The 27281-nt window shown below is 41.2% G+C and overlaps 1 protein-coding gene across 2 annotated transcripts in view; it reads left to right on the top strand.

Moving 5' to 3' along the window:
- tox2 (TOX high mobility group box family member 2) overlaps positions 1 to 27281 on the top strand; it is a 140262-nt gene that overhangs the window by 38477 nt on the left and 74504 nt on the right. For both annotated transcript variants that reach the window (XM_015959198.3, XM_015959200.3), the window contains exon 2: positions 8086 to 8178. In XM_015959198.3, coding sequence (XP_015814684.3) covers positions 8086 to 8178 — 93 coding nt within the window. The remainder of the gene's footprint in view (positions 1 to 8085; positions 8179 to 27281) is intronic.

Genomic DNA, 27281 nt, shown 5'->3' with positions numbered 1-27281 from the left:
AGAGTTTCATCCGGTCCCTAATCCAGTAAAAGGACACTGCAGCATAAGCTTTGGTCCAATTTAAGAAGGGTGCTGCTGAATTCCTTTTCACACCTGTTTGGTACATGCTGCCAAGCTTCACAGTGTTGTTCTGCAGACACACGATCTACCTTCTATCAGTCTTCTGCAAGCAGGGACTCAAAGGTTCTTCAAGCAGAAGAGGAGCTGTTGAGCTAATAAAAGAAAAGAGTGGACCATAAATTGCAGGTACATTTGAAATGATTTGAATATAATGAAAACATTAAACCATTTCTTTGCACATTTCAGAAAGTGAATCTCATTAATTAAATAGCTTCATTATAGAAGATGATTGTGGTTTACAGAAAATGAAAATCCAAAATTTTGTGTCTTGAAAATCAGAATTGTGCAAAAAGGTCTCTCTGAATTTTTCATGCAGGCTGAACATGAAAATGGTCTGAATAGGGCTTGCAAGGGATTTATTCCTACCAGAGACAACTGCAAATATATTGATTAAATGAATGAACCACAACTTCACACGTTGCATACTCATGATGTCCCTAATGAGCTAATTAACTCAGGGGTGTCGACGTCTTGAGACAAGGGCTGAAATCATCAAGTTATTAGTCCCCGTGGTCTACAAAATTGTGATTTTTCAGTTGATAAATGCAAAAACTATTTAATGTTTTCATTTTTTTTGTACTTCTCAAAATAGGTGAAAAATAATATTGTTAAAAATGTGAACACAAAAATGTTAGAAAGTACAAAAAGTATCACTCTGGAGAGACAAACTTCATCCTTCTAGAGATGCTATTGGGGACCACACAAAATCACAGAAGAGGGCCACAAATGGCCACCGGACCGCACTTTGGACATGTCCGCTCCATGTGGTCTCAGTCTATGTCAGTAGGATACACGATCATGGGGAAGACAGCTAAAGATCTTAGCAGGTGATTCTCAGTTTGCTGCATCCAAGTTTATTCAGAGACAGGTGAGTGGGTGAAACGGTGCACCAGCAACAGGGAAAATCGCAGCCTTGAGAGGATTGTGGAGGAAAATTCATTCAGGAATTTGGCAGACCTTCACAAGGCATGGACTGAGGCTGAAGTCAGGGCATCAAGAGCGGCTGCGTGCAGATCCAGCCTGTACACGCGGGCTACAAATGTCCTAGTGTCTGGCTACACCTGAAACAGAGACAGCAAAAGCAGCGTCAGACCTTGGTGGCAGTGCAAAACGACTCAGTGGTCTAAAGTCCTCCTTTTCAGATGAAGAGAAAGTCTGCTGGTCATTTGGAAATCAAGGTTCCAGAGTCTGGATGAAGAGTTGAGATGCTCAAAATCTACCTGGAGGGACGTTACTACAGTTAGTGATTATTTAAGCTCCAAGTCCTCTCCTGGTGGTAGTCCACTGTGTTTTCTGAAGTCCACAGCTAACGCAGACACCGTGCAGCGAGGACACTTTAGATCTCTTCATGCCTCTATCTGCTGACAAGATGCCGATTCATTTTCCTGTAGGACTTGGCCGCTGTCCATGCTGCCAGAGGTCCCAAAAGCTGGTTCACTGACCCTGGTGTTAAGCTAGATTTATACTTCTCCGTCAGCTCCAAAAGGGAGGGACACGCACGCACGGCTGGAGACATTTTGCTCTCATTCTTCTCCGTCTCCTGGGGAGTGTTGCAAAGCAACTCCCCGCCAGGACAACAGAGGGCGTAGCGCTGTTCTGTGATATCCTGTCATGTATCTGGTCCAAGATAGTGTGTTTATATTGTGTTTTTTGTATATAAGAGACTTTTTAACACAGACAAATTTGTCTCTCATTTTCCTCCACCTCTCCGTGCGCTCGCCACCTCTAAACCCACGTTTCCTGTCATTTCCGTCCACAAATAAAACGCTTGCTGCGTATCTTTTCACTCCACCAGTCACGGGAGAATTAAACGTTCATATTTTTAGAGTTTTTTAGTGAGGTATTCTTCAAGCTGCTCCGTGTCTGCCGCTAGTTATCCTCGGCTCTCTTCATGTTTTTGAAGGTCCAATGGCGGCGGTGTAGATGACAGCGGTGCCCTGACCAATCACAAGCTTGCGTTCTCCATCTCGACGAGCGGATGTTTAGAAGAGAGAGATCGACTCTGTCCGTCCTTGCGAGGGCTCTCAAGCAGGCCCGCAAGGACGGATAACGGCGTTGCCTTTCTCCGCACTGACGCAGACGCAGAAGCATGACTCAGGCTTTACTGCGCATTAATGACCCACCAACCTGGCCCCTCCCTCAGCTGTCCACACCACCACCCTCCCCCATGAAGACCCAACATCAGACCCAACAATGCAGATGACCTGAAGGCTGTCATCAAAGCCACCTGGGCTTCCATCGCACCTCAGCAGAGCCACAGGCTGACCACTTCCATCCTACGCTGTATTTATGCAGACATCATCAAAACGAGATGCAGTACAAAGAAATTAATGTGTTTGTCAGAAGCATGAAATCATTTAAAATCACCTATTGTAATCATCTTGAATACAGGACTCCAAGATTGATGAGCTAACGATTAGTTTAAAAGCAGTCACCAACAATAGGACAAAATGTGAAAAATTAAAAATTATCTAAAATTTAACTAAAGACAAGATGCTAAACTATTTTAAATAGCTGCATGAACAGCTAGTAACATGTGGATTAGAGCGGTTAAGACCCTTAGTTCTTGGCTCTGCGTTGACTAGCTGTTAGCCTATCTACCTTGCAGGATATAAACTCTATTTTTCCAAACATAGACTGTTACGTTACGTACAATGTTACTAAAAACTTAGTTCCTCTCTTGTTCTCAATAAACATCTTCAGTATAGCTGAGCAAGAGGTTTGTTTCATTAAACACATAAACATTGAGAGGAGAACACAGATGAATATACAAGTTGACAGAGCGATGGAGGATCTCCACAGTGTTTCACACTGATGCATGGTGATCCAGTGTAAACTGTGATCCGCGTTGACTAATGGAACATAAACTATTGGAGAAATGTAAACACAAGATTTAGCAACGAGACGAAGGGCGGAGCCTGCAGAGGGTCAGAAGTCACAAGCAAACAAAAGAGGACAAAAGGCAATGGTGGAAAACGGTGGCATAACTGAAACTATTTCTTCACAATCACTCCTTAAAGATGTGATTGCAACTAAAATATGAGGATAGCAAAGTGGTGGGAGGCTATAAATACCTTCAGCTCCGATCCTGGTGCTGGTGGGTTATTTCCAACAGTTTGAGTGTCAGTGGTGTCCTGTGGCAGGTAGCCTCCGCCTCCATGTCTGGTTTTGTTTGAGCCGTGTTGTCCAGCACTGGCATTGCTTTCACACATGACCTTTTATTTTAAAGTGCTCTAAAGTTCTTTGAAACACAATAAATCTCTTCAGTGACGCTAAAAGGAAAGCTATTGTGAACGGATAAACACAAGCTGCAAACCTTGTTGTTTTTATCATTTTATGCCAGAATCTAGAGAAAAACACAAAACTGTGTCTTTTTAATAAACCATAATGTTTCCTATAGTTTAAATTCGAGCTTCGCTTTGAAATAAACAGCAATTTCATGTCTTCGGGGTCTATAGGCTTGAACTCACAGATGTTAGCAGGGATGCTGTGGATAAATTAACATCAAAAGACTCTAGTAAATCCCTCCCAAGTCCCCGCAAAGACCAGTTAGCTATAAAACTCAGAAATAAAAAAAACTGGGTCGACATGAAACCCTAACAGCATGCATGCAGCCTTCTGAATCATTATGCAGTTTTAGCTTTTATATTTTGTAACATGCAGGGTGAAAATCTTGAAGCAAAGCATGTTGTAGTATCATGTGTTATCTCTTGTCAAATATAAATCATATCACATTCATCACAAAACACATATAAAAGAAGGTGATTCATCACGACGCAATATGCAGCATGCAGCAGTTTCTCCCAGATTAAAGCATCTATAAGTATCTGTAAGTCACTGAAAAAGTGATTCATAGTCTGTTATTGACTGTCAGACCACAGCAGCGAGAAAACTGACTGATGCATGTTTGTTGGCAGAGTTCAGTAAAATACCAGGAAAGTTTAAAAGTAAGCAAAGAGCGGCTGTTTTCAGAAAGATGTGAGGTTTTGTTCAATTATTGCACTCATAAAATACATGGTGTAATTGTATGCACACATGGAGATGACTGTACAGACGGGCTATAGTGTTTCCCTCCCTCCATAAGCCCGTTTGGGTTCTGCATTCCTCTCGTTACCAGAGTGTGACGTGTGCAGCCTTTAAGCTAATCTGGGTTTCAGACGCACATGTGCTCCATTAAGTCCAGATCTGCGTAAATAATATAACATGCAACAGCTAACATTACAGCAGGTAACCATACCCCCGCAGCTGTGCTCTGTAACAACCCGGTGTTATAAAAACAGAGCCAACCTTGATATTTAATGAGGAAATGTATGGCAGCAGCACATCGGGCGCCTTTAGCAAGTCGCTTATTTGTAGAAAAAGTGTTGTTAAGATTATTAAACACACGAAGGTTTCATTTTTACTAAAGACCAAGAACATTTTACATCTTTTGTATTTAACTAGTTTGAGTTAGCCTAAAACAAATAAATTAAACATTTTGTCTTTCACCGAGTTAGTTTCAGCTGCTTCCTCTTAAATCTCATAAAGCAAATGTTTTTACTTAACTATATTATATTAATTTGTGTTGATGCAACAATTATTATTTATTCAGTAAAATAAAAATATAATTTCTACACTTATTAAAAATTTTATTTTATGATTTTATAAAATCACACTTATTTATTTTTGGGAGGACAAATCTTGAATTGTGTTCATCCAATGAGTGTTTTTATGAGTGTACATTGTAAACTTTTGCTTTTCACTACACTATTAGATGTTGAATATAAAGTATGTCCACTGCTTCCATGAGCTATAATTTCACATTTCAACTCAAAAAGACAAGCCAGCAGAAGAAAAAGACAGAGTAAAAGCAGCAAAACACAAAGACGTATTACTCAGCATTTAGCTGCATGATAACGGTTAACGTTGCCTTATGAAGTTCACAATTACACATTAACGAAACTCGAACATTTTTAATATGATGCAAATGTTCATTTACTTCAATATATGAGACGGACTCATCCCATGCAAATCCAGATATTTCAGCCTTTATTTGTTATAATTGTGATGATTATGGCTTACAGCTTATTCAAAATCGTAGACAATTAGAATATTGTGTAAAAGTACAATACTCTAGACTAAAAGTATCACACTCGCATCAGCTAATGATGCAAAGGGTTCATTTCGAGGTGAATCGCTGAAATAAATGGACTTTTGCTATATATTCTCATTTTCTGAGTTTCACCTCTTGGTTTAGTAAAACCAGTTGACGTAACCAAGTTGAGTAAATTCAACATCTCTTACAAAGTAGTTTATTGGTTTACTGGACTGAAATTCTAAGTAGTGATATTATTCAAATTTGATCTTGTTTTGCTTTTGTCTCCATAAATTGATTGCATTTGATGACTTTACATGTTATATAACTGAATGATATATCTGAATAATGACTTTAAATATGAGAGAATAACAAAAATTTAACATGTTTCATAATCATTTATTCTTATTCTTCTTTAATCAGAAGTATGCATTTTTAGCTAATGTTGCTAATTTGTCCTTTTTTGAAATATGTTGGAAAATTCTCCACTTAAAATGTGTTATTTTCTCCTCACAATGTGCACGTGTCTCTAATAGTCATAAAATCATGCCACGTGGCTGAAGTGGTACAAGGACAGATTTCCCTTCTTCTGTTGTTAAGGGCTGCTCTAATTTGGGTTATTTTTGTGTTATTGCCGACCTGCTTGGGGTTTTCTGATTGGCTCAGATTGGTTGGACAATATTTGCCTTTGCTGTCTGCCTGGGGAAGTCCCTCTCCTTCTCAAACTGACCCAAATACAATAAGTAACAAAGTTCAGAGGATGCCAGTCTTTTCCTGGTCTGGTGCTGCATCTTCCCGTCCCAGATGGCCAAGTTACTTAAAAATGCACGAGTCAGTCAGTTTATTTAAGTTTACCTAAAGAGAACAACAAGTGAACTGTGCAGGACTGTCAGCAGAGCAAACAGTTGGAGTAAGAACGATGCAAACGACCAGGAACAGCTGGTTTGGCTGCAAAATAACGAGTGTAGCCAAAAAGGGGACTAGAAAACAACAGAAAGGTGTCAGAGAACAAGTGCAGTGAACAATTCTCTCTCCCTACACTTGTAAACTGTTGTGAGCCAGTGAGGAAACGTGAGGAGTTTAGCTGTTGCTGCTCTGAGTGCCAGCACCCCTAATGAGTCTGTCAGGGCCAGTTAGCAGAGCCAGGCCTGCTTGTGTCCCCTCCAGGCCACAGACAGCTGTTATTAGCCCCGTAATGCTGCGTGCCACGGGGCTAGATTAGCCTGGCACACTGGAGAAATATCAAACATTCACTTACTGTGGCTGCTTTGCTGGTTAAAGCAGCGACTCTGTGAGGAATTCATTTAGCTGCGATTCTGGCAAAGAACCTAACGAGACAGAAAAGGAAGAAAAAAACAAACAAAATCAAACCACCGGTGAAAGATGGTGCTCGTGTGCAGGATCTCCCTCTGTGAGGCTGTCAGAAAAATTGATTTTAATCTATTACTAAATTAAAGCATGACCAAAGCTTTAGTTCAACTTAAAGCACTTGCGGTGCTATTTTTTTTATATCACTGCTCGCCAGGAAACTGCAGTGTTATCTTTCATTTTGCTGTGTCGTCATTAAGCAAGCCATATCGACGAGACGGTCACTGCTGCCCACACTTCTTATTCTTACATTTTATAATGAGCACAGGAAATCAAAACACCACCAGATGTGTGCAATATTCTGCACTGTGCAACATCTGCAAATGACCTGTAATCAAAACAACACACTTCCAGCCTGTGCAATACATTAATCCAACACATCCAGGCTTGTTTGAGTTAAATAAGACAATTGCTTTGTGCATTGGATGCATATTTGCTTGCATCATGTAACTAATCTGAAGAAAATGTCTGTGCAATGGGCTCAGGGTTGTCCTGTCAATTAGCTGTCAAATATAGTCTCAAAGTCTAATCTTTATATTTGTGTCTGGTGGTAATTTTACTTAGATGCATGCCAGAAAGCGAGGGTTGTAGTCTCAGGAGTGAAAGATAAAACCATAACCTTAATAATAGCCTCTATTGATCAACTCAGAAAGCAGACTGCAGCTTTGGTTGTTTTCAAACTTGAATTTATTTTTACTTTTAACATCTCTATGATGCTATTGGTGATGCTTCGTTTAAAAAGCTGCAAAAAAAGCTACAAGTGGTCATCATTTTGTCTGCTAACATATGAAAGAAATCAAGTGATCTGCAAATGGGAAAGCATTGAGACGAGTGAAGAGCGGCATTAATGTGAGAATTACAGAATATCAAGGAGTCGCAGAGGTGCTTGCATTTGAGGAGTGATGGGAAAAGAGATAATGATGAAGAATGTGACAGAGGCGATGAGATTTGAAGATAATCCTGGGAGGTACTCATGTTGCGGTCCTTGGTGTCGACCCCCACTGAGCTACCATGTCTGTTCCTTGGCAGGGAACATAGTTTGTGAATCATTAGCTTTGCAGCTACTGAGAGCCTTTGCACCAGTCCTTTAGGTTGTGCTTTACAGCTGAAAGCCCCATGTGGACATACAGGGAGGAGCCAGCTGGCCTCTACACTCTAATTGTGGGTGGTGCGATATACAGGAAGATGGAGTGAGCGGAGTGGAGCTGTGCACGGGAACCCTGGCGACCAAACACAACAGCTTAGTGTCATTAGTGCCGCTGCCTGAGCCACTCTTGTGCAGTTATTATGTGTGGTACATCACCGTGAGCTGATGGGATTTAACGTGCCGCTAGCGCACGGCCCTTTGAGACTGGGTGGACATTTATTCAATGAAGGCTTCATTAACACCTGAAAGATTCCTGCATGAAAAATGAAAAACTTCGGTGTTAAATTTGAGTGTTTCATGTTGCTGCAGTGTTTGAGTTGTTTTTTTATGAAAGTGAGATAATGCGCTCAAGATGTTTTTTTATCTGCTTTTCCAGAACAGATACGGTGCTGCAGATCGAGGGGTAAGGCTCTACAGTTCCCTGCCCATGCGCCCAAACCCTGATGGCAAGAGACTGTCCTCTACTGGGGTAAGGTCCATACCCCCTTAACCCCTCCCCCTTCACCACCTCATTTATACCTAAATACCAAATGTTTTGCACACACTGAGCCATCAAGGATGGAAACTTGTAAATCAAAGGACTGAACATTTTAATTTGAGGTTCTCAATCCTCACTGGAAAACGTTTGCAGCTTTGAAAGAGCATACTCAAGCTTTTAACTTAACGTGATCTAGACATGTTTCCTTAAAGCTGAGGTCCATAGCGTGACGTCATCAAGGAGAGAAGGAGATTTTGAACGGCTAGTTCTCACCCTTTCCCTCCCTCCCCTTCAGGAAGGAGTTGAAAAAAGCCACGCCTCATACCACACACATAATTAGTTTTGTAGCGCTTGAGGACAAGTGATGTTTTGATTATGTTCCTGCTCAGAGTGACACACCTGATTCAAACTGTTGAATCATCTCCTCAGCCTTCATCAGGTTCTGCAGGAGATGTTGGTCCCTCGTTTTGATCAAATCTGCACAGTTCAAGCAGGGAAACATCTAAAACCAGCAGGAGTCTAACACTCATGATGCTAGAACACTGTTGCCAATGCTACAACAAGCTTAAGCAATAGCTCGGTGTAGCATAAGGTACACAAGAAATAAGTCCCTTTTCATTCTTCTGCCTCCTCTTCCACAGTTAGCTTGAAGCTTATCAACTGACGTTAATTCAATGCAAGTTGAGTTAGCATTCAAGCTACGTCTCGTTGATTGACAGCTCCTTCTTGCAGATACACAACTCCATTGGTCATCGTTCTAGGCTCGTGTTAAAGATTTGTTTTGCTGTAGAGGCCAGAGGAGGGACTTGGGTGAAATATAGATTATGAATACATGTTTTATACTATAGAACAGGGTTGTATAATCAGATTTAAGCATTTTAAGTTTCTTTCAATATTTTAAACTACATATCTCAGCTTTAACAGGCTACTTGGGTTCCCCTAGACCTGCTTTGAACCTTATCACTGGGCCCTCACTGGATAGCACAAAGATCCAAAGGATGCAGCCATCTGACTTGATGGTTTTTGTGATAGCTTGCTGATAGCTTCTCTAAAAAGTGGTTTGCAGCAGGTGATAGGCCAACCAACTGCCTTGCACTGCCTTCACACAAAACAAAGACACATGGTGGTTTTCTGGATTCAGACTTCTTCATGGCTAAAAAAGCTAAGGTGATTGTTGATAATGCATAATTAAAATGTTTAAGTTATTACTCCTTTTTTCTATGGGTTGTTGTTTTTTGAAAGAAGCTGCTTCATTTGGACATCAAAGTCTCATTTTTCATTATTTAATATTTAAGTGTTCACAAGGATGCTTGGAAATGAAAAATGATTAGGTTTATTGAAGTTGCAGCACTTGCAGCTCTTTGACTTTGACAAAGTGCCAGAGCAGTCAGCCTACTTTGTTTGTGAAACCTCTTTTTTCTTTTTTTTTCTTTTAAATATATATACAAATCTTTTCGAGTTGTGAAAATCATAATTAGAATCTAGCTTGGCTTGCTTTCATGTGTTTATGTAACAAAGGAGGGAAAATGAAAGAACAATAGAGCGAAAAAAGAGAATTTAATTTCCCTCTTTTTCATGTTTCACTCCATGCAAGTGCATTTTGAATTATCTCTTCAGTGCTTCAGGGCTCGGCGAGGGGAGGAGTAGGGGAGTATACGGGGGAGGCGGGTGAGAGGCTGAAATAGAGAGACAGACAAGCAAAGTTAAAACAAAGCAGCGTAACGTTGTTGGTGGGTACCTTTTTTAATTACAGCAGAGATGGTATTGATGTCTCCGACCACATGTCCTAAATCATTTATGAAGAGGTGAGCGAGTGCTAACGAAGCCTTCCTCAAAGCGTCGTCCCCTCATGGGGCTTGAAATCATGTGTTATCTAAAGTGAATATTGTAAATGCTTTTCAGCAAAGAGACCCACTTACAAATCATGGGAATGAGCTCCACGTTGGGACGTGTGTGAGGGGCAGCACATATGTACACCCACCCCCACGTCTGATCCTCCTTTAGGCAAATGAGGCTGCGTCTGAATCTCCTTGCAGAAGTTGTTGGTGAGAATGAATTTATGGACAGCCGTGTAGAGTGACGAACCCATCTTAATCGTCCGTTTTGCCACTGAGCAGCACTTTAAAGATTACATCTTTAGTGAAGATTCACAAAAGGAGACAATGTGTGTCATTCCCCCCATCCCCGGTTATCCGTCATTTCCTTTTGTCTGTTATTACCTGAGTGTGGAGTCTGTACAGTAGCACATTGTAGCTACAGGCTGCATGGATAGGAGGAGAATATAAACCACTTAACATGCAGGAGGAAACCAGACGTTTTTCCATTGCACTTATCAGGTGCTGCGGTGAGAGCAAGTGTCAAGGTGCAGTGGGTCTCTGCCCCCCTCTTCCCCCTGCACACCCCTTTTATTTTCCCCTGATCTCTATCTCTGTGACCCCCCCCCCCCCCCCCCTCCCAACCTCCACCACTCACCACGCTCGGTTCAGTTAAAAGTGGGCTTGGCACTTCCGCAGCAGTCTCTCCTCTCCCCACCACCAACACCACTTCTTTTCTCTTTGTCAAACTAACCTCCAACTCTTGCATTTCACCTCTATGTTTCCTGTCAAGGTGCACTGCCTACCTCCAGTTCCCCCCTAACCTCTGGCTCTGCCCCCGCAACCTTAGCTTTTTCTTTGTTTTTAACTCCTATTACAGCTCTAAGAGGCTACACTTCATTTTAAAAAATGCTCAGTGTGAAGGCCGTGAACTGTCGGCCAAGCAACTAGAGATTTGCCTCGTCCATGGGTTTTAATACATTTTCAAATGTTATAAAACTGGACTGTAAAACGTTGTTTTTTAAATATAATTTTGTGTTACTTTTAAAGTGTTTTGCCTATAAATAGCTATCATTAGGCACTGAGTAGTGGCCACTTCTATTAATTTCTATCTGCACATCATGACATAATTTAGCCCCTACAGACATATATTGTAGACTAGCAAAAATGACAATGTGTAGTTTTTATCATTAATCCCTGGAAAACTCTGTCAAAATGTTACTGAAAATGAATTCAATGATGCCCAGTTGTTGAAAAATATTGGCAGCTTTGTAACATATAACCATAAAACTCAGGTCTAAAATTTGTGGCAGTGGGTCTACATTTCTGGGCGACGCCATACTAAACGTCATGTTTCCTTCTACGGAAGCCCGTGAGGACAAAATGCATTTACTGATTTGTAACAAATGGTTACAAAATGTTGCCATTCATAAACGTTTTTGCTTTACACATTTACCTCTTCGCTCATTGCCAGTGATGAAAGGGATTCTGATGTGCATGTTATTTTGCTGGAGATTGTGCTCCTAGGGATTTTTGACGCTAATGGCTATCCGTTGGTAAGGTCTTACTCAAACACAAATATACTGCTTTTTTGTTCTGATTTAGGTATGTATTGCTCCCTATCGCCAGGGAAATACACTTTAAATGTAAACTACGCTCTAACTACAAAAATCTACACTCTAAGAATAGAATAGAATAGAATAGAATAGAATAGAATAGACTTTAGTAGGGTGGGAGTTTTTTTTTTTTTAAGATGGTGGACGTCTTACCCAGCATCCTCCTTTCAATTGGAGTTTTCCGCTTCTGGTCGGTAACAAGATGGCGCCTGTGCTTGGCTTAGCCGCAGTCACCGGCCACTTTTTCAAACTTTTCTCCACTAACCTCCTCTTCTCCACCTTGCTCCTGTCTGCGATCGTCTTCAGTAGTGTCCCTGCTACCATCTCCTATGATCGCCAGACTCTTTTGTCCTTCCGTTCATTCACGATCGCCCAAGATGCACCGAGGACGTACCTCCCTGTTTGTTTATCTGAGTGGCGCACTGGCCCGGAGCCAAACGACGATTCCAACCAGGGTGCCTCCAGCGATGTTTATCCGGTCCCGGGAAAACGTCCAAGGAAACAAGGTAAATGAGCAGGAATCCAGGTGAGAATAAGACTTATCTTAAAGTGTGGTTAATCTAGTAAACATCGGCGTGATCTTCTAGCTTCTTTTCCTATGTTTGGCGACTTGAGTGCCACTTCCGCATTGCCGCCAGGCCGTGTTGTGGCACGGTTTTTCCGTCCAAGTTTCTTAAGGTTGGTTTATCCTCATTCCTCAATGGTTTCTCCTCCTGTTCCCTCCATAAGTGGTTTTTATAAACACCGTGGATCTAACCCTGCTAATTTACATCCACTAACTCCAGCTGTTTCTGTATTTTCTGATTCCTCCACCTGACTCAGCATGGCTCTATTAAATACCCACTCTGTTAACAATAAGTCCTTCCTGCTCAATGATTTAATTCTCTCTAAAAACCTGGATTTTCTGTTTCTGACTGAAGTTTGGCAGCAAACATCTGATTATTCTGGTCTGATTGAACTCTGCCCGAGTGGTTATTCTTTTCTTAGCCAGCCCTGGGGTTCTAGTCATGGTGGAGGCCTAGCTGTTGTTTTCAGAGACCATCTTCCATGTAGCTCTACAACCTCTGGTCACTTTGCTTCCTTTGAACTGCAGCTGATTAAAGTCGGGCGTAAAGACCCGTCCTACTGTGCTGTGGTCTATCATCCACCTGGTCCAAACAGTTCTTTCCTTCAGGAGTTTAGTGACTTTCTATCCTCCACTGTGAAGCTGTCCAGACTGGTGATTGTTGGTGATTTTAACATCCACATTGATGATCCCTCTGATCACTTTGCCAAGATTTTGTCCAGCCTTATGGACTCCTTCAGCTTTACCTAGCATGTTTCTGGCCCCATACACACCAGGGGGCACACTCTAGACCTTGTTTTACCCTGAGTCTAAATGCTGACAGTGTTTGTCCTGAGGACGTTTATATTTCAGATCACCATTGCATTTTCTTTAACTTGTCAGGTTCTACGTCCCAAACCTCCTGCTTGCCGTATGGTTAGTTCTCGTTTTCTTAATGAGAGCACAGCTAGCAATTTTTCTGCTGCTTTTGATCCACCCTGTTCTTCTGCTAACTACCCAGATTCCTTAACTTCTCAGTTTAACGAGCACTGCCTCTCCATTCTGGACAACATCTGTCCTGTCAGAACCAGATCAGTTCCTGCAGTGAACTCTACTCCCTGGTTTAATGACAGCTTTCACAGCCTAAAGCGCCAATGAAGAAAAATTGAGCGCTTGTGGAAGAAAACCCATCTCCATGTCCATCTGCTGCACCTAAAGGATCTTCTGACATCCTTTAACTCCGCAGTCAGAGACACTAGGGTTTCCTAGTTTTTCAACCTGGTGTCCAAGAGCAAAGGGAACCCCAAGGTGCTGTTTAACACCATCAGCAGTATTGTCTCTCCTGCCTCTCCTACAGCCTCCATCCACTCTGTTGCAGACTGTGAGAACTTTCTGTCTTTCTTTGTGGACAAAGTCAATAAGGCTAGATGGTAAATGGCCTGTATTTGATATAGCGCCTTTTAGAGTCCTTGAACCTCCCAAGGCACTTTAAAACACAATCAGTCATTCACCCATTCACACACACATTCACACACTGGTGGGGATGAGCTACAATGTAGCCACAGCTGCCCTGGGGCGCACTGACAGAGGCGAGGCTGTCGAGCACTGGCACCACCGGTCCCTCCGACCACCACCAGCAGGCAACGTGGGTTAAGTGTCTTGCCCAATGACACAACGTCAGCGACAGACTGAGCGGGGCTCGAACCTGCAACCTTCCGATTATGGGGCGAGCACTTAACTCCTGTGCCACCGTCGCCCCATCTCTCCTTCAGCCTTATCGCTGCCTCTCCCGACTCCAACTAGGCCCATCCTAGATAGCTTTGCTCCTGTTTCTTTGCCTGAGTTAACCAAACTAGTTAACTCTATGAAGACCTCTGCATGCCCCCTCGACATCTTACCCTCATCTTTGTTTAAAAGTGCTTTTCAGTCCATCGATTCCAGCGTGCTCTCTATAATTAATGCTTTTCTGGTATCTGGTCAGGTCCCTGCTTACTTTAAGAACGCTGTAATCCATCCGCTTCTTAAAATATCGAGTCTTGACCCCTCTCTCCATAGCAGCTTCAGACTCATCTCTCAACTTCCATTCATCTCCAAGATCTTGGAAAAGGTTGTGGCTAAACAACTCACAGCTGCTCTTGATGAACATAACATCTATGAAAGCTTCCAGTCAGGTTTTCGTAGAGCTCATTCTACTGAAACAGCTCTTCTTAGGGTCTCTAATGACCTTCTGACTCACAGTGATGCAGGGGACTGTTCTGTTGTGGTCCTGCTGGACCTGACTGCAGCCTTTGACACTGTTGACCATCACCTGCTACTGGAGAGGCTCAGAGACTGGGTAGGCCTATCAGGAACTGCTCTGGAGTGGTTCTCCTCTTATCTTTCTGAGCGCTCCTTTTCTGTGGCCATCTCCAAGTTTAGGTCCTCCACCAACTCCCTTACCTATGGTGTCCAACAAGGTTCTGTGCTGGGGCCTCTGCTCTTCTTCCTCTATCTGCTTCCTCTTCAGCACATCCTGAACTCCTTCAAAGGAATCTCCTACCATCTTTATGCAGATGACATCCAACTGTACATCTCCTTTAAGCCCCATGAGATGTCTAAGCTGCAGCTGTTACAAACCTGCTTAGACTCTATCAAAACCTGGATGGCTGGGAGCTTTCTACAGCTGAATGAAGATAAGACTGAGATCCTCATCTGTGCCCCAGACAAGCTGGTTCCCAAAGTCAGAGACTCTCTTGGTCAGCTTGCTTCTCACACCAAACCTTCCGTCAGGAATCTTGGCGTGGCCTTTGACCCAGCTCTCACCCTGAATTTTCATGTCAGTTCTCTTGTTCGCTCTTCCTTCTTCCATCTCAGGAACATTGCTAAGCTGAGTCCCATTCTGTCCCACTCTGAACTTGAGACAGTTATCCACACCTTCATCTCCTCACACTTAGACTACTGTAACTCTCTTTTCATGTATCTGAGCAGAACCTCCCCGAACCATCTACAGGTGATTCAGAATGCCTGTGCTCGGCTTCTGACCAAGTCCTCCAAACACACCCAAATCACCCCGCTTCTCCTCCAGCTTCACTGGCTGCCAGTCAACTTCAGGGTTCATTTCAAGATCCTGGTTCTGGTCTATAGGGCCTTACATGGACAAGCACCATCTTACATTCAAATTCAAATAAAAAAAAACTTTAATCATCCCCGAGGGGCAATTGTTTCAGTACAGAAGAATTGGTACTGTGGTCATTCGCAACAAGAGTCACGCTACCGTAAATTAGATGAAAAGGGGATCACATGAGGATAAATTGGGGAGGGAAAAAAAGGCATACCAGAGTTACTCCCGGCAGGGCGTAGCTTTACTTTGCAAAAAAAAAAATGCCTTAAACATATATGCACGACCATCAACAGTTCACAACATGAGACATCGAGAGGAAGGCGGGGGGTGGGGGGGGTGGGGGGGGGGGGGGTCCAGCAAGAGCAGCCCAATGGCGCTCAGCCACTGTAGCCACAGGTGGGAGGGAGATCTTGGGAGGAGCACAGAGCACATTCACACCTGCAGGTTGATGGCCTCGCCAGGCTGAAGTCCACCAATCCGAAGGCGGGCGGGGGGTGGGAGGGTTCGGGTTTTCACAGCCTCTGTCTGCATTCCTTCGTGGGGGTTTGTTGTTGGCATTCACAAGGCTGCCATTGCATCCGATTTGGATGACAACACTTTGTTTGGGTCAGACAGAGATAATTTCCTCTCTGCCTTGAAGTCTGTAACTGATCATTGAAGTCCTCCAGTGAAGCCAATTTAGGTTTTAAACATCTCCACACCGTCCAGTGACCCTGTCCGAGATGACATCCATTTTGCGCACTAATACCGGTATCACAGCTAGAACATTGTCCAGCTTACGATTCACCTCGAGTAACATCCCAGTATGTGAGGTCTCCACACGAACGGTGCTTTCCGTGGGTGCGGGTCGCCCTCCAATCGCCCTCCAGAAAACCAGATATCCTCCTACTCCAATCAGAAGAAATACAGTGATCATCAGGCCAAATATCCACACATCTTCGACATCCTCAATGGACAACTGAGAGAGGCATACAATCTTCCACTCCCTCCAGGAATCGAGTATATATCCCACTGCGTGTGTCCCTTGCGGGCAAGTGGGAGCCCCCTCCTCCGTTCTCATCGTAGAAGAAATCTTGTCAATCGCGTTGAATGACCAATTAATTAAATCCATTCTAAAAAATAGGGTTTTTCAGAAGAAATGAAGAGAAGCGCTCTGTGGGCAGACAGGACAAAGAGCCTTGGTAAAAAAAGATAAGGGAGCAAAAGCAGAAGCGTCTGTACTCTGCGGGTGCCGGAAGAGTGTGGCCACATTGGTGATCTTCTTAGTCCCTACACCCCAGCAGGTCCCTGAGGTCCAGTGATCAAAGCCTACTGGTTGTGCAGCGCACCAGGCTAAAGACCAAAGGTGACAGATCATTTGCTGCTGTGGCCCCCAGACTCTGGAACTCTCTCCCCCTGAGCCTGAGATCAGTGGACTCAGTGGTCTCCTTTAAAGAGCAGCTGAACACTCACTTGTTCAAAGTGGCTTTTGTATGACCTTCTTCACCACCCTCTCGTTATTCTGCTCTCCCCACCTATTCCACCTTTCTCAGGATCCACTGATTTCCCCCTTTCCTAATCACTTTCTCTCTTTCTTAACATTTTTAATCACAATTGTCTATTTTTTGCTCATTTTAAATATATTTTTAAACATTTTCTAAAATCTTTTTTATTTTTATCTTGAGAGGCGCTATAGAAATTATATTTTTTTCTTCTTCTTCTTCTTCTTCTTCTTCTTCTTCTTCTTCTTCTTCTTCTTCTTCTTCTTCTTCTTCACACATCTCGCATTCAGTGAGCAGCCCAGAACCGAGCTAGCTTTGTGAACTAGCTTGTTCAGTCTCTTCCTGTCTCGGTCAGAGCTGCCTGCACCCCAACAGATCACAGCAGAGTGGATAACAGATCCAACAACGGAGTGATAAAAGGATTATAGCAGCTGGGAATTAACTCTGAAGGACCTCAGCCTCCTCAGGAGGTGGAGGTGGTTTTGGCCTTTCTTATACAGAGCATCTGTGTTGTTGCACCAGTTCAGTTTGCTGTTGAGGTAAACACCCAGGTACGCAAAGGTACTTAGGTATGTACCACCTCAATGTCTGCTCCCTGGATGTTTACTGGTGAGTGAGGGGGCGTGTTTCTCTGGGAGTCATTCACCATTTCCTTTGTCTTACTGATGTTCAAGTGAAGGTGGTTATGCTCACACCGGTCCACAAAGTTCATGATGGGAAATGAAATGTCGACTTTACCTAACCAATGTCAACCGGTTCCAAGGTTAGGTCAGTGAATGAATTAAGACAACATCATCCAGGATGTGGTGTTTTTATTCAATTTTAGGCTTAAAATAAAAAATGATCTGATATTCTTGCATCCTATGGTTGTAACTAAATGCACTGGCAGTCAGATGGCAAAGTATGGAGCTTATGTGCAAGTGCATACCTTCAACACTGAAACCTTTGGAAGAAAACCGCTTTTAAATAGCCATCCCTTGTTGTGATTGTGCAAAGTGTAAAACAAAACAAACAAACAAAAAAAAAACAGAACTTCAAATGTGCTGAGGGTATTTTTTGCAAGGCAACCAATAAAATGACTCATGCATGACTCTGAAAACTGAATTATGATGCAATTTAACACAAAGCTTCTGTAGATTTAAAGATCATTGACGTACATGACTTGGATTTTTTGTCCTCTATCTCCTAAAGTCAGGTCACAATTATCACTTAATGTAAAACGTGTTTAAACAGATGAACAAAAACCATCAAACCTGCCTGAGTGGTGCTGGTTTTACCTCTCGTTCCATTCTTTGTTGGAACATTTATGTTTCTGCTCTACCTCTTGTTTTCAAACTCTTCGCCTTGACTGAGGACGAAGGTTCAGATTCTGCTGGAACACAGAGATGACAGCATCGTTTCAGGACTGATTTTACATTTAGTTTTTGTTTTTTACATTTTTCACTAACTCTGCTGCTGCTTTGTCTGTCTTTTTGTCTACGAGCTGATTTAGAGCCTTGCATAATCAATTATGTAGGGAGTGAAAGATGGAGAGGGGGCTTCGTCTTCCATATTTTGGTGTGATATTAATATTGCATGAGCGCTATTCTGTTGCGAATATCTAAGACAGTGCCTATTAAGGCAGCACCAGGAGAAGAAGAATATGACAGACAGACACACACACAAATACACACACACACACACACACACACACACACACACACACACACACACACACACAAAGCGCCGGAGAGCAACGGTGAATCAGTCAGGATCAGGCGCAGGTTGTTATAATTAGTGTTTTTCTGATTTATTGTGGAGGAATAATAAGAATGACTCATTTCCCTGTTTGATATGTCATGTTTGTTTATCCTGACATGGCTCACTTCACAGTGTGCAGTTAGAGTGTTTGATGTTAGTGACAACAGAGTGGTGTTTCACGGCAACTCTGCTAAGAAGTGAATATTTTAATCACTGAAAAGAAAAGGGGAAGTAAAAAAAACGGGTGTTGGAAAAATATTAATAATAATTGTATTACTGCGTGTTGCAAAACAGAAGTGATCTGACAGCAGGCTATTTATTTCCAGCTGCCATGGGTGGGGGTGGTGGGAATTATTGGGGGGTTGGTCATTGATGCATGCGGTATGTGTCAGCTATGACAGGCTGGGAAGGTCCCCAGTGCTGACTGAGGGGCTCAGCACCGACACTTATTGCTCTTTGGGTGTTAAGTGGCAGTGACACTGAGGTTTCTCATAGACATCTCATTTCATGCCAACACAGATTGACAAAAGCATCTAATTTTCAGGCACAAATACAGCAGAAAAGAAAAAAATATATATAGCTTTTGGAATTGGTAAAATAGCAGCTGTGAACCTAAAGTAAATATATAAAGTGTGGCGGATCTTCTGTCACAACAATGAAAGCTGGCTCACAGAGTTCAAAAGTAAGCTTCAGTCTTTTAATATTACATATTTATTTGTTTTTCTACTAGTTTGAAGTCATATTTAAAACGTATTCAACACGTATAAAGTGTAAAGCTAGTAAAATGACTTGTACATCGTCATGTTTATGTACTGAACCAATTTTATTGCTTAACATTGTTTCTTGTGCTCACAGAAAACTTATTTACCAGCATAAAAAAGAATACATTTTATAGTTTTATCTGTTTCATTTGTGGTGTCCTCTGCCTTACTGTTGTTGTTTTTTTTCTTCTTGGAATTACCTCTTCTGTGCTCTGTGTATTTTCATTCACTTATTCGATGACTGAAATGAAAAGTCTTTCAAATATAGGTTTAGTAAAAATGTATGCGAGACTCCAGTACATTTTGGTTGATACTAATCAAGTGAGTTTAATGAAACTGACTTAATTTTCTATTGTATTCTTGTTTTTGTGAGGAAATGTTCGACACATTTGGGTTGGTTTGGAGCCTATAAACCAACTAATTGGACCTTATGCAAAATTTGTCTCAAAAGTCTTGAATGTTTCAAACATTTCACATGATAAATCTCCAGAATAAACTAAAATGTGTCTTTGAAAGAACAAGGGGAAAAACCAACAGGGCTAGTTGAGTGATAAATTTAATGTTTGTGTTTTTCCAGCTGGATTCTTGCTAATTTTCTAATATGTCCCCCAAACGGAAACAGTCGACCATGTGAGCAACATGACATTATTTTCTTCATCTATCCTATTAGAGTTTTGCTATTTAAGAAAAAAATACTTGTTTTTTGTGCAAAACTTTTACAAAAATAAAATCTTATTCTAATCAATCTCGCAGCTGTAAAATACTTTGATGCAAATACAAAAAAACACTGACAGAAACTACAAGTTCACCACGAAGATTGTTTCTCCAGTCTGCAGTGCTACAATTATAATTCAATGAGTCGACTTTGTTGCACTTTGAACAATCTAATCATTAGGTAGGATGGTATAAAAGTCACTATGTGTCTGTTAAACGTGTAAAAATATCTGGAAATGTCCAGAAAATGCTAAGTAATGTTTTAATTAGAGTTGGGCATAGATTGTCGATTGGAACCGGGACATGATTACTGTTTTTCATGGAATTATTCTAATTCTTAAAATCCAGTACTATACACAGTCCTCCGTCAGGAAGAAGAAGCTGCCAAATACCAGCAAAGAAGAATCCGCCTCCGTTTAGAAAGTTCATAGAATTAAAATGAATGGAGAAGTTTGGACAATTTCAACAAGTAAGACCTTTGATTTTCTTGCTTGTTTGAAAGGTAAAGTTTTTTTAGCCTGAAAGAAGAGGAATCAAGAATCACTAAGATCCAGAATAGGAACGAGAAATTGGAATCGGAATCGTTCAAAATCAAACGATGCATACTCCTCGTAATATAGTCAGTTTTAAATTGACAGTGTGTGTTTTCCTGGCGATAGGGGGCAGTAGATACCTAAATCACTGCAAGCAAACATTATTTTTGAGTTCAAATAAGACCTTACCAACGGATGGCCATTATGGTCAAAATCCATGGGATTTTAACCTCCTGCAAAATAACAAGAACATCAGATTCCCTTTCATTTCTGGCAATGAGTGAAGAAGTAAATGTATAAAACAAAACGTTTATTATTGGTGAACATTTTGTAACCATTTGTTACAAATCAGTAAATACATTTTGTCTTCACCGGCTTCCGTAGAAGGAAACATGGCATCCAATATGGTGTCAACCAGAGACTTAGACCCACTCCCATGTATTTTAGACCTGGTTTTTATAGTTATTTGTTATGAAACCGCCAAAATTTTTCGACAACTTGGCATATTTTAATTCATTTACGACAATATTCCAATGGAAATTTCCAGAGATTAATGGTAAAATCTACACATTGTCACTTTAATAAAAATCTCTTTTTTTTCATTACAATAGGAAAAAGTAAGTTGAATGACTTTTATCACTATTCGATTTTGTGCTTCTATTCTTTTTACGATGTGGAGACATTTTAAGATATAATTAATTTTGGATGTGTTTTTGGTGTTTCAGTTTAATCTGTAAAAAAAAAAGTTGATCCAACTTAAAAAAATTGCTTCAATTGGTAACAAGCAATTTAATTAAGTTCATCCAACTTAAATTATTAGTACAATTTTAATAATTTAGGTTGGATGAATTTAATTAAATTACTTGTTACCAATTGAAGCAATTCAATTAGGTTGATTAAACTATTCTCTAAGGTGAAAGGGGTAGGCATGCATTATCAGCTTTTGTTTTCTGTGACATCATATGTAAACTCCAACGTGTTGATTTCATTTACTGCTTTAGTTTTATTTACTCATTTTAACCATGTCTTTATTCCGTAATAAAACCATTCCATAGCGTGTCACAAGACCCACATATTGAACCCAGTAACAGAGTAACTGGAGTCACAAACAAAACCAGTACGTTTCTGTATCAGAGCCTTGGACAAGTTCCTCTTTGCAGCACCTGCTATCTAGAGTTTGTAAAACTCTTTAAACGGTAGCTTCCCCGCTAGTAATGCTGAAGACTTTGGATTAAGGCCCGCTCTCACCTGGTTAAAATGTAATAAATGTGTGAAAATAAAAACCCATCAGAGCCAACGTGAGGAGAACGGGGTGGTGTGTGCGGTGGCGATGGGAGGCAGAAAACAAGCGAGGAGGAAAGTAAAAGAAAGTTAGCAACACCCCCTCCCTGACTGGTATATCAGGGTAGTTGGCTTTCTCTGAAATTCAAATGGCAAAAGCAGATGAAAAGCAGGAGAGAAAAAAAAACTCATACTTTGGAATAAGGGTTGTGAGGTTGGAGGGGGGTTTAGAAAAAGACCTGCCATCTATGTATTAGTGCTCTGTAAATATTACATGAGCTCCACATTCACTGAGTTGTTTGGCATTACTTCCACTGGATGGGTATATTATTTTAGAAACCATGCCTTGTTTATGGAGAGGCATGACCTACTTCCAGACACTCCTCTCTTTCTCTCTGGTATTCTCTCTCTCCCTCTCTCTCTCTCTCTCTCTCTCTCTCTCTCTCTCTCTCTCTCTCTCTCTCTCTCTCTCTCTCATTCCTTTCACTTCTCTTTTCCTCCTGCACTTTCTCTCCTTTTTTCTCAGTCTGCAAAATCTCAACTGCTTGTCCCTGCTGAACAATTACAAGGCAGAGAGACTCAAATGGAGATGTTTGTAGAAAACAACATGTGTATAATTAAGGTTTAATGAGCTCTTGTCAGGGTGGAATGTGCAATTAGATTGGTAATAGAAAATTCTGCCTGAGCGCGAGTGGCAGAGGCTGGATGTGAAGTCAGCATGGCAGCGAATGAAAGAACAGTGAATTATTTTGAGTCCAATTGACTGACGAAGACAGCGCTGGATGCTGCATTTAGATTTAAATACATGGTGAGTTTCTAAATACAGAAAGAGGCATTTTCCCCCTTCTGATGCTAAATTGTGCTCTTTAAAATTACTGTACTTATGCTTACCAGGTTGGTTTCTTGGGAAAAAATGTGTCCTGAAGAGCTAAAGTTATGCATCACTTCTACAGACTGAAGCGCGGCGATGATTTTGATTTGAATGGAGAAACCCATGGATGTCCTTTTCTGCAAAAACAGAAGAAGCATTTTCATCTGTATTTTCTTTGGTTTCTCTTAACATGAAATGTATCTTAAAATGCTCCATTTTTATTTACTTTTTTTGTTTTTGTTTTTGCTAGAAAGTGGTTATTTCAGTGAAGTTAATGTAAAACTGTTCAACCTTTTAAAATAATTTTCTACGTTCCATTGTTTCCACAAAATTTGAAATACATCAGACTAACATTTATATCTGATGAGTTAATGATAGGATCATGTTATTATCCAGTAATCAGGAGGTTGCAGGTTCCAGTCCAGCTCCGACCAGAGAATGCTGCTGTTGTGTCTTTGGGCAAGACATTTACCCCACCCAGCCTGCTGATGGTGGTCAGAGGGGCCGGTGGCACCACAGTATGTTAGGTCTCGCCTCTGTCAATGTGCCCCAGGGCAGCTGTAGCTACATCGCAGCTCATCCCCACCTGTGTGTGAATGTGTGTGTGAATGAGTGGATGACTGATTGTGTTGTGAAGTGCCTTGGGGGGTTGTAGAAACCTGAGAAGTCATCATACAGGACATTTTAATTTTACCATTATCATTTATTCAAATTTAAATTATAGAGATAAATTGTATACAAAAATATTAAAAGCAGTGTGTCTTTTTTATGTAAAGTTTCTCAGTTTATCCTTAAAACTGACTAAAGGATACTTTTCATATTTATCTTATCTTACTTTGCTGCTTGTTTAAATTTACTAACCTAATATACTTGTTTAAGTACAATATAGCATCGTTGACAGCAGGAAGTGTATATTTTTGCCAGTTCTCACAATTGAAAGTTGAAAAATTTGAATATGTTGCAAAAGTCCATTTATTTCAACAATCCATCTTAGACTGAGAGACCATCTAAAGGCTCAGGAACCCTTTGCAGGTGTTTTGGATTCATTAGCTGATTGACACTTTTAGTCTAGAATATTTTCACAATATTCTGATTGAGATTTTGAATGTAGGATTTTCTTAAGCTGTTAGCCATAATCATCACTATTATAATAAATAAAGGCTTGGAATTTCTGGATTTTCTTGTAATACTTCTATTTAATAGATTAGCTTCACCTTTAATTGTAATTACTGACATAAATGCACTTTTGCACCATATTCTAATTTTTGAGTGTCGCCTGTATAAGGATATACGATAAAACATATCTAAAAGTATTTCTTTAATGCAGAATTGTGAATTTCATCAGGCTACATTAGCCATTATATTGCTACTAAGTGCTGAGTAATACATCTTTCTGTTCTCTGCTTTTACTTGCTCTTTTTCATCTGCTTGCTTGTCTTTTTCTAGACTTGAAATGTGAAATTATAGCTCGTGGGTCTGGTGGAGAAGATACACTCACACAAAAATTGTGTTTGGCTTTTTATGAATTACTTGACTTGTCTCTGAAAGAGAGGGCCCTTTGTTGCCTTCCTGCAGGACTGCCCTTGAAAGGCTTCCATTGTGTGGTGAGCACTATGATATAATGCGAGTGGATTTAATAGATTTAATGGAACAAGCAGACCTAGTTCACAAGCTCACATGTGATGAGAAGCAGGCAATCATTATTGAGATGTCAGTTCTGTGGTCCTGCAGAAGCCAGCCAGGGATTGGCTTTATTTTAAATAATCTTGATCGTTAAGTCCACGTGGACCCTTTTGCTGTCTCACTCGTCATATTTTTGTTCTGCTACATTTACCAAAACTATCAACTTTTCATTCCTCCTGAGTTGTGCTGAAAGTCAAGGTTAGGTAGAGTCGGCAGAGCTGAATGTCAGCGATGTGTTGGCTTTGTTTTTGTTGTGTTTACAGGAGCACAATGGTACGCTTATGTGGCCATCTGAAACCTTATTCCTAACAAGAGCTTGGGGGGGGGTCAGAGGTGGGGTAGATGTGTGTGTGTGTTTGTGCGCGCGCGCGTGTGTGTGTGTGTGTGTGTGTGCCGAGCCCAATGAACCATGAATTTATATATAAAAAATACAGAAAAACATCAAAACAATTCTGCATCGCTGCCCCACTCACATCATCCAGCATTCTTCCAGCATGCTGTTATCTCACAGATATACTTACTGAAATATTCTTTTGTCCCTCTCCCCTCTTGTTAGTTTGGACTCCAGCATTAATTATTTTTAAGTGGCATTTAGGGAGTGTGATGTCTTTTCTAGTCGCTCTGAATGAATGAATGAATGAATGAATGAATGAATGAATGAATGAATGACAAGAGCTGACCATTAAATCTGAGGTGAACGTAAACACTGCTAGGCACAATTAGATCCATCATAAACCCAGAGAGAGAAAACTCCTCCTTTGGGACTCATTCACTTGCTCGGTTTAACATAATCCCCCGCTAAATGCTTTACTTTATTTCTCCTCTCAGCCTGCAGCTCATGAATTGAAGCTATGGGTGTGGGTCTTTTTTTGTTTGTTTGTTTGCTTTATGTCATGTTTCTCTCTGTTTCTATCTCTATCTTTCTCCATTTCCCTCCATATTTTGTTGCATTCGTCATAGCAACCAAAAAGAAAATCTTAGCTGCTCTAATTCATTTTCTGCCCCTTCAGTGAAGATAAAAGGGCAATTCTGTTTCTCCTCGCTAGTTTCTGTGTGTTGAGGTTTAAAGGTAATGAAGTCCATATTTCATCTGCATGGAGTTATTTGAACGGGCGTGGCTGGCTTGGTCTGTTGGTGGAAAATAAATATTATGGAAGGTCTAACTTTGTTATCTTTATCATGAAGGGATCAATGTTTTTGTGTGTGTGCATGCGTGTGTGTGTGTGTGTCCTGGACAGGAAACATTATACAGACGTGAAGGGCAAAATGCAAAAGCGTGCATTTAAAGCTTTAACCAGGTTGCAAGAATACTCGGGTTTTATATTGTGTGAACATGAATGCATATTTGCAACATATAAGACTCACATGCAGAATACCCCCCCCCCCCCCCACACACACACACACACTCACACATACACACGTACACTCATGCAATCCATATCTGCTTTATAGCAAACCATCCCCCATACTCTCTGTGCTTTGTTTTCTGTGTGTGTGTGTGTGTGTGTGCGCGCGTGTGTGTGTGTGTGTGTGTGTGTGTGTGTGTGTGTGTGTGTGTGTGTGTGTGCCTGTGAGTTATTGAATGCTCTAATGACCACAGTCCTGACACAGGTATTTTGACTGCTGCCTCTTTCCATCGCCACATTGACGGACATGTGATTAGTTACGCTGGGCTGAGAAATAAAGAGAGAAAGAAATGAAGCAAGGGCTTTTCTGTTAGCATGAAAAGATTTTAGGAGGAGGTTTAAGTCCTCCTCTCCTCTCCTCTCCTCTCCTCTCCTCTCCTCTCCTCTCCTCTCCTCTCCTCTCCTCTCCTCTCCTCTCCTCTCCTCTCCTCTCCTCTTTTCTTTTATTTTCTTCTCTTCTCTTCTCTTCTCTTCTCTTCTCTTCTCTTCTCTTCTTTGTTTAAACCTGTCCCAGATTGCCACTGTCTCTGTGGTCCTGAAGTTTGTTCGTTCTGTAAAAAACGCTTGATAGAAAACCTTTTCTTCTGTTGCACAAAATTACAGTAAAAACTGATTATTGACTCAGTGAACAAAAAAGGTTTAGTACTTTTGAAACCATAAGCCTTAAACGATTAAAGTCCACAGATTAAAGCGAGAGTAAATACTCCACTTTTTGGCAGATCATAGAATAATCAAAGCGACTGACAGTCTTATTTATGTGTGTATTTAGTTTTAAAAGGCCAAGGACATGTTTATGTAATCAAATCAAACCACTAGTTAAAATAAAGTGGAGTCAACACTGAAACCATGGGCAGGATCCAAGGCTTTAGAGAGATGCATTATTATTTTGTTGAAACATCTTTGTACGTTCATTCTGTGTTTCATCCAACTGAATTATGGTTCTGTGTTTTAACACAGCAAAAGTGTTATTTTTACCTTGTTATTGCTGACATTTCGACTATCACTGTAGTCATCCTCAGAGCCTCGCCCTCTGCTGCCCGCGCTCTCCACACCGATTACACAGTCCCATGAGTGATGCAATGTGTAGACCCTATCATCTCTATTCATGGTTGTGTGTCCACGTCTCCTTATTTCTATGGCTTCCTTAATCTATCTTTTGTATTTTTTTTTTGTTTGTGTTTCTGATTCGTGTTCCTTACCAGTCCATTATGGTGGTGGTGGTCGGAGGGACCGGCGGCGCCAGTGCTTGGCAGCCTCGCCTCTGTCAGTGCGCCCCAGGGCAGCTGTGGCTACATTGTAGCTCATCCCCACCAGTGTGTGAATGTGTGTGTGAATGGGTGAATGACTGATTGTGTTGTAAAGCACCTTGGGGGGTTCCAGGACTCTAGAAGGCGCTATATCAAATACAGGCCTAGCATGGTATTTTGTATATGACTAAATATTTATGTCCTGCTGCTATCTTGTCTTTTGAGTGTACTGGCCTATTTCTAACTGTTATGTGTGGTTTTGTTGGTGTGTTTTTGTGTTTTTTTATAATTATTTTGTGTTGA

Source organism: Nothobranchius furzeri, chromosome 3 (assembly GCF_043380555.1).
Source record: "Nothobranchius furzeri strain GRZ-AD chromosome 3, NfurGRZ-RIMD1, whole genome shotgun sequence".
NCBI classification, from domain to species: Eukaryota; Metazoa; Chordata; class Actinopteri; order Cyprinodontiformes; family Nothobranchiidae; genus Nothobranchius; species Nothobranchius furzeri.
Note: the sequence above shows the minus strand (reverse complement) of the source record. Positions and strands in the feature narration are given on the sequence as shown.